Source organism: Nyctibius grandis, chromosome 9 (assembly GCF_013368605.1).
Source record: "Nyctibius grandis isolate bNycGra1 chromosome 9, bNycGra1.pri, whole genome shotgun sequence".
Classification (NCBI taxonomy): Eukaryota; Metazoa; Chordata; class Aves; order Nyctibiiformes; family Nyctibiidae; genus Nyctibius; species Nyctibius grandis.
In genome coordinates, this window is record NC_090666.1 from 9,418,719 (window position 1) to 9,426,871 (window position 8,153).

The window sequence follows — 8,153 nt, forward strand, 5'->3', positions numbered from 1 at the left end:
GTATTGCTGAGTACAGTAAACTGTGTTCCTCTGCTCATCCTGCTTTAGTGTTCCCTCCTCTCTTGAACATTTAAATAGTTTGTTGCATGCTTAACTTTAAGCACAAATTCAATGCCATTGAAGCTGACAGCCCTCTTCTAGTTTTTGTCTGCTTCCATAAGATCAGGATTTCACCCCATGAGACTAGGTTTAAGCTTTATTTTGTTCAGGCCCAGTAACCATTTTAATATTTAATTTACACATTTTGCTACCTGAAGCTATTTCTGCAAGTTGATGAACACCCAGCAAACAAGTTTTCCTTTGGGCTTTTGGGAAAAAAAAGGCGACCAAATATTGCCACATGCTCAAGAAAAGAAACTTTGAATGAGCAACTAAATGTCGTTGCCCTGGAAAGCTGAACTTTGTAGTTGCATTCAGCCAGCAGGCAATGGAAATATTTCATTTCATCAAAGCGTCAAATGCTCCCTGCCCAAAGTTATGTTGCATTAGTTTAATATCAAATTTCCTATTAGAGTTATCAATAACAGTCAGAGGAAACTGATTTGTCTACAAAGAACTTGCAAACTAAAAAGAAGCAAATTCAAGTTATGTATGAGAATTCTTTCGATTAAACACTTTAAGTGAGAATGTGTAACATTTTAAGTGGCATTTTTTATAACTAAAAATTTAGGGAAAATACCATAAAAATATCATGTGAAAGCAAACAGAGGAGCTGGTAAAAACCTGTTAAAACTTTCACTTTTGCTGGAAAACTGAAAACATTTTTTGGAAGGTATTTTTAATATAAAAATGTGTACTATTCTTTAGTAGGATGATGTCTTTCAGCAGTGGTTGCTTTGTAGAAGTGTACAGCTATGCATCCAATAAAACATAACCATCTCTAATCCTGTCTTGGAGCCAGTGGAGGTTTTTGGCAACTTCCTGCTCTGCTTGTTTCTGTCGTATTGAAGGATCAGTTGTTTCCTGTTTGGGCACCCAAAAGACAATAGTTTGAATAGGTCATATGCATTATAAAAAGCCAGACGTACACACAGATTAAAGTACGCAACTGCTTATAAATCATGCAGTTTATTAAGGAGACTGAATTCATAGGTAATTAAAAAACTCACGAGTCCAAGTTAATCAGAGGTACAGTGCTCATAGTTACAGGCCTTCTTCCACCATGTAGATTAACATAAATGAGGATTAAAATGCAAAAATTAAAGAGAAGTAGTTTAAAAATATCTACAAATGAAGATCTTGGACTAAATGTGTCATTTCCTCTTTTTCCCTAGCTCTCCAGTGATTCTTCCAAGTAATGTAGTTCTATTCTTATGCATGTGGATACTTGTTAAATCTTCAAATGAGTCTTTCTTCTTCAGAACTGGTGACCTCTGAATATGAGAAAATATCCCTGAAAAGTGACATGAAAATGCATATAAGTAATCAATTTCCAAACAACAAAGAGCAGCTGAATAGTCAGTTTCCCACATCCATGCTTCATCCGTCTTTAGCTGCTACTGGTCCCCATTTTATCAGCATTGCCCCCAAACCTCTTGCATTGGTGATAGCCCTATCCCTCCATTTGCCAGTTGCCTTTCAGTGACAGCTTACTTAGATCTTTTCCCCTTGCATGGACCTTTTCCTTCAGTCTTCCTATAAAACTCTTCCACTTGTAATTAGCAAAGTCAAAGCACTCGAGTCTGCTCATGGTCATACTGTCTCACTGGCTTGTCATCAACCTCCTTGCACAGTGGATGAGATATCTCACGCTGTTTAGTAGCACATTTGTTATTTCCTTGAGGAAATATGGGGCATTTTCTTTGCAATGATCTCCAAAAAGCCAGCAGATTGGCTTTATTTCTTTTAGATACATTTGTCTTCCGAAAAAGTAACTGGTTAACACAGTATCAGTTTATTTATCAGACCTCAAAGGCATAATACAGCAGCCTTTGTCCCACTACGCTCCCTGGCACCCTGCAGCCCAGCAGGTCGTGTCTGTCCCTGGCAGTTGGGCCAGGTGCAAGGGCTGATCTGAGCCCAACGTCCTTCACCTGTGAGGGAAGTGTGCACAGCTGTGGCCACTCTGAGTGGCGAGGTAGCAGAGGGACTGCTGGGAGGAGAAAAGAGGTAGAGAGGCTTTTGTTTGTATTCTTCAAATGGTTATACTGGAGATGTGCTATGTGGCTTCTTGAGGAGGGTCTTCTCATACAGCTGCTCTTCAAGAAGATTTGCTGTGAGTACAAAAGCTGTTTTCTTTGTGGTTCTTAAGTCTTATTTTGGCTCATTAAGAGTTGTTACAACTATAATGTATCTAACTCCAATGTTGTAATATATTGGCAATGTTTTTATGAAACCTGCTTTTTCATAGTGTTTGGGTTTTGTTAGGGGAAAGGGCTGAATTACTAAAGATACCTTGTCCAGGCAACTGTAAAGGACTGTCCCTACTTGTCTCAGTTTAAAGCTGATTAATGCTTCTCTGCGGGATGTCTAGGGAAGTGGAAATGCTGCTGAATTAAGTAGAATGTTAGTTGGATGGAGGCAGTTTGTCAGAGAATTCATATACAGCTGTTCTGATTTTGTTGTGTTTTTCATGTATTGTATAGACTTTGAAGAGTATCTTCAGACCTGTTAGTAGCTACAACCAGGAGCCTAGCAGGACTAGATTGGTTCAGAAAACAGTGTTTGAACTCGTAAGTCTGGACCTGGGCTACTCCTACCACTGTCTTGGTGTACGCTCAGGGAGACTTGTTTCCCAGGAGGGCATGGTATGGGGAACTGTGGAATTGTTTCTTAGGTGTGACGGAGTAGTTCTGTTCAGTACTCCTGAGAAGCTCTACTGAGGACTTCACTAGTTTTTTTGGCTTGGAGGGCTTTTGTGTTTTTTCTTGGAAAAGCTTAGTTCCCGATACTAAATTTTCACAGTGAGCTCATGGGATTTATCCTTTAGTTCTGAAATCTGACACTAGAATAATAACACCTTAACATCAGCATTTCTGTGCCAAGTTCAGATCTCTGTCTTGCTTTTCCAATTTAATGATGATTAAGGAACTACAGTGAATGCAGCTTACAGATTGCTCCTGATTTATGATCCTGTTTGCAATTAAAAAAAAAAAAATTGAAGTTGTATTTAAGAGGAATAAGATGAAAACCTTTAGTATGGAGCAATAAAGATGTTATCAGCAGTTGCAAAAGTAACAGTATAAAGCACAAAATCTTGCTTTATTGTTTGACTTCTAAAACAAGCCTACTGAAAGCTATTCATACCCACCTGTGTGGACGTGAAGTATGCAAGGTCATTCAAATGCTGCTAGTGCTGCTCTTTGATCTAAGAAAACAGGCTTGTACATCTCTACGCATAAGAAGTGGTAATTCTATTCCTCGTCATTTGCTAGGATGTGATTTCTATCTGCAGTTATTAACAGTTGTTTTCTGCTTTCACTGACTAAACAAGGGAGCAGGGTCAAAGGTTATAAAGATTAAAACAGCTGGCTTTGTTAAGAAACTGGGAAACTTGGATCAGAGGTTAGATAGCTCCTCCAAAAAGTAACATTTAGGCTGTCACTGCTATAAGCTGCCTGCTACTGACTGATGTTAATCAATTGTACAGAGAAACCAGATTAACTGATTACAATTCACAAAACAAAGAGGTAAAAGAATAGAGAAGGGGAGGAATCCTTGTTTGTCTTAAAGTATGAATATATAGTAGTGTCTTAAAGTCTGTCTGTATAAGAGTAAACAAAAGTCAGTATTAATCACAAAAGCCATAATCTGATTCTTCAAAATACATCAGACTGTTAATCTTGACTGGAACAAAAGCTCTTTGCTTAGGAAAATCACCATGTGATATAGAAATGAAGAGGCAGATGTAATCAAAAGGCTAAGGGGGTATTTAGACAGTGGCATTCAAAGCTGCAATCCTGAAAACAAAAATTCATCTGGTGCTTTCGGCTTGGTGGGTATCTCAGTTTTTGGTAGTACTACTGCCTCATGCATCTAGAGCTGCATTCTGTTTGCATCCAAAGGTGCATCAGTCTGGTCAGGACTGAGCAACTTGTTGCCTTTGTGATGTCTAAGGCCACTGGTGAACCAGAAGGGGGTTCTGTGCTGCCTGCCATCAGCATACCTCAACACAGCAAAGACATTCTCACAGCTATGTGATAGCTCAGATTCTTTGCAGAGCAGGATCCACTCCTTGCTTTTAAAATGCAGATAGTGGTTGTTTGGCTCAGTTTAGAAATCGGCCCTGCATATGTGAGTTGTTTTTCAGTCTGAGGGGATTGATTCAAACACAACCCCTATCTCCTAGCTTAATGGCTAGGATACTCTCTCTAGGTAACGGGGGTAAAGGCCTCTCAATCCTTCCTGTCTCAAATCCTATCTTTCAGTACACAAAACATTTTAAGGTTTGTGTGCAAGAGCTGGACTGTCCATGGTATAGTGTCCCTGGGGTGGAAGAATCCTGCATTCAAGTCCCTTTTTTAGAGACTCTTTAATGGGTAACTGCCCAGAAAGGTTCTTCATTATTCCATGGGCGTTCCCCCCAAACATCTTAAGACACTGATGTAGGAAGTGGAGATAAGGGTCTGAATCCATTCAAGTGTTTGCCTTCTCCATGTGGGCCCTATGTGCTACACTGTTGGTGACGGCAGCAACACTTCTACTCCTCCACCAAATTATAGCACCTGCCCCTTTCTGAAAGTGGACATTCTCAAGGGAAGGATGCATCTGTTGGTAGCAGGATCAGAACTGAAGCCTTGGAAAGGACTGAGATTTAGGAAAACCTGTGCTGTATCTTCCTGCTGGGAATGGGGAGGCTAAGTGAGATGCTACCTTGTGCAGATCCTGCTGTGAGGTACCAGCTCTCACCGCATATGGAGACACTTCCTTTAAGCCTGCGGATTCTGCTCTGGGGCTAGGAACCTGGAGATCAGGAATTGCAGCATTTAGTGTCATAGGTAGTGTTCTTCCTGCTGTAGCTGTGTCTGAAAGCCTGTGCGCATCCAAGTCCTAAGTCTGTTTCCATTGTGTGTTGGGCAAAGTTACTAGTGTGGAAATAAGAAATATCTAGTGATTGACTACTAGATGGCAAGTAAATATATCCTTACTCTTCTGTTGAAAGTCTGCCACTCTCCCCAGCAGCATGTGTGACGCGTTCCTGCGGTGACGCACCTCTCGGAATGAGGAATTCGGAACTAGCCTGTCTGTGGCACAATAGTGGTAAAAATGCTGGTGTGGAAGAATATCTTTGTTCAGCTGCTGAGCTGCCTTCTTTGTTTGAATCCTCCTATGTTTCACTTTCTACTGCCCCTCCTCCCCCACCAAACTGAAACTTAAAAGCTGTCATTAGAGTTCAGGTTATATGGAGGTCAAATTTTTACTGAGATGACTTTGAACATAAACATAGCTCTGTACTGGCGTGGGGGGCAGTTGTGCAGCACCGTTCTCTGTTTCTGTACTATTACCACATAATACATGCCTATATCTCTTTTCTTTCCTACTAGACTCTAGTTATTGCCCATAAGACATGTATTAAAGAGGTAGTAACCTTGGTTTCTCCCTGTGAACTGAGAATGTAGAGCAGCAATCTTCTGTTTAGCTTCTGCTAGCTGCCTTCTCCCTAGGCCGTGGGTTCTAGAGAGCACACAGTCCACGTAGATATCCCAGAAGAGCTGAGCCAGGTCCCAGAACAGGGCCCCGTGTTTCAAGTTCTCTGATGATTTCAGGAAGATCATGAAGTCCCAAAAGCCACTGACGGAATCAGAAATGCGAGGCTTCCTCATCTCCAGTAAGAGGGCTGAGGAGGATTCCCAGCACTGCGGGTCTGCTCGCCCAAGAGCTAGTGGATCAAATTGGCTATGGCAGAGGAAAGGTGTTACGCAGAATGCTCCCATGATTAGCAGAGAGCAAGTGAGTCTCATGTTGCAGTGGATTCTTCGCCTGCTCCCAAGGTCCATTTTGTCACTGAAATGTAAAAAAAACAAAAGAAGCTGAAAAACTTCTCACTGTTAGATGTTGGAACAGAGCCCAGGCACCTTGCATTGTATAGAAGGCACTTCAGATGTTGATAATTGTTTCTCTGCTCTTTAAAGATCTGTGTATGCTTTTTTGCATGTATGAATATAAATACTAGTGGAGTTGCATTACTCTGCGCAGCAGAAGCGTACGTTAAAATTTGTTAATCATCCTCAAATCCATATGATGAACTCTCTTATCTGGAACTTCTTCATATTCAAAGTTTTTGGCCTTTCTTGATTTACAACCTTTTTCAGTAAAAATCCACTCCTTTTTATGGAGAATTTAAGCCTTTAGGTAGTCTTGCTTTCCTCAAAATTGTATGAGCCCTTTAAAAGAGCCTGCAGACTTGCAGAGATCTGTGGACAGCAAGTGGAAAACTATTTGTTGAAAGTGTATTCTAATGAATTAATGGTAGGTTGCAAAATCATCCATTGAACAGAAGTGTTTTACCTGCTAAAAGGCAGAACAGCTCTGAAAAGGGTATAGCAGAGCCACAGCATAGCAGCTGTGTTGTACAGCGTGTATACATGCATGTATGTGTATAAAAGTACAGATGCTTATTGCAGATCACTGTAAGAATTGTCTGTTATGTTAAAATTGTGGAACTTTATAAGTAGCAGCTATAGTGGGAGAAATCCTGGGAATGATAACCTTCTGGGGACAGAAAGACACAGCTGTGTCCATCACATTTCACAATAGAAGCACGTATTAGGAATGCATTTTCTAACATGTTTCTAGTATTTCTAGTATTACCTTTCTGATACACATTTCTAATGTGTAACAGGTTTGAGGGCTGTTTTTAGTGTAGCCCATGGTGTATGGAGGGCCTCCCATTTGTGGAAATTGGCAACATACAAGATCAGCTTTTAGGATAAACAATTCTGTTTAATGGTTGTGCTGGTCTGTGCTGAGTATTTATACTTTTGTGTTTTCAGTTTGATTGTTGGAGGGTGTTGGGGCGGGCAGGGAGAAGCTACCTCTCTTAATGAGCTTAACTTAATAATCAACTGGCTTTTTGTGTAGAAAGCCTCTTCCATGTGTGATCCTCAAGAGCACAAGCAATGTTTCTCTGCTATGTGGAAAAAAAAAAAAAAGTCGAAGGCAGGATAATTGTGTGCAGATGGATTGTGTGTGAAAGGTAGCCCAGCCACAGCCAGTGTGCAAGACCAGGGAAGGGTAGGCTACTTTGTGGAACATGCTTCATTGTAGAGCTAAAGGACTCCTCAGAGATTTCAGTCCTGGCAGGATTTTCTTACCTAGCCCCCTATCTGGCTACCTGGTCAGGTTCTGGGAACGTTTTGGAGGTATTCAGACTTTTCTCCAACTGCTTACAGTCACTTTTTAATCTGAGTTGGGATCTCACGAGGAGAATTGGCTTGGCAGCCTTGGATCTGAACCTTATGTTTAATGACTAGAAGAGGGACAGCACACTCTTCCCACACTGCTCTGCCTAGTGGAATGTCACTTACGACAGTGGTGGTAGTAATGGGATTGTCCTCATGCTGCTCCCAAGATCTCCAGAAGCATCACTCTTCTGTACCCTACTGCACAGGGCAGGTTTTGATTGCTTTCTCAGAAGCAAAACCACGGACATCCTGTGAGTCACTACTCCATTCTTGTTTGTGCATCAGAGCCTTTCCACTGGGCAGCAGACACCTGTGCATATGTGCTATTCAATATGCACATACCTATCTGTTTACTGAGACTTTTCCAAGGGACACAATTAACTTTGTTTATCAGGCTTCTAGCTTTCAAAACAGCTTAGCAATCTCAGATATGCCCATGGGGAGCAAAAAAATCCCCACCAACAACAGATAGTTCAAACAAAGAAGTAATACTAAAATTGGGTTTTAAGGATGGTCCTGTCACTTACAGGGGCCATCTGGTTTGCACTGGTTAACAACTGAACTGGTTACTTTGCTCTCTCTGCCCCGCAGCCCCCTCGGAAACTTTCTAAGTTACAAAACTGGGTAAGACAAGGACAAGGGTTCTGGATTTGTCAGAGGTGTGAGCAAAGGGACTGCCCTGGGCAGGGAGCTGGCAGGGCATTAATATGAGGGTGGGTGCTGTTTCAGGTGTGGTGTGAATGGCGTTGGTCAGGGCCGGTATCCAAGACCACTAGTCCTTATGGTCTGGTCAAACTCAGGCTGCATTTT

At 41.5% G+C, this 8,153-nt stretch overlaps 1 protein-coding gene across 1 annotated transcript; it reads right to left on the bottom strand.

Moving 5' to 3' along the window:
- Nucleotides 1-1,253: 1,253 nt before the first annotated feature.
- On the bottom strand, nucleotides 1,254-5,936 carry FAM237A (family with sequence similarity 237 member A). The gene is made up of 2 exons (XM_068408214.1): nucleotides 5,528-5,936; nucleotides 1,254-1,393 (listed from the first exon to the last, which is right to left on the bottom strand). Exons 1-2 carry the CDS (start codon nucleotides 5,934-5,936, stop codon nucleotides 1,254-1,256), a joined length of 549 nt encoding a protein of 182 aa, XP_068264315.1.
- Nucleotides 5,937-8,153: the final 2,217 nt, after the last annotated feature.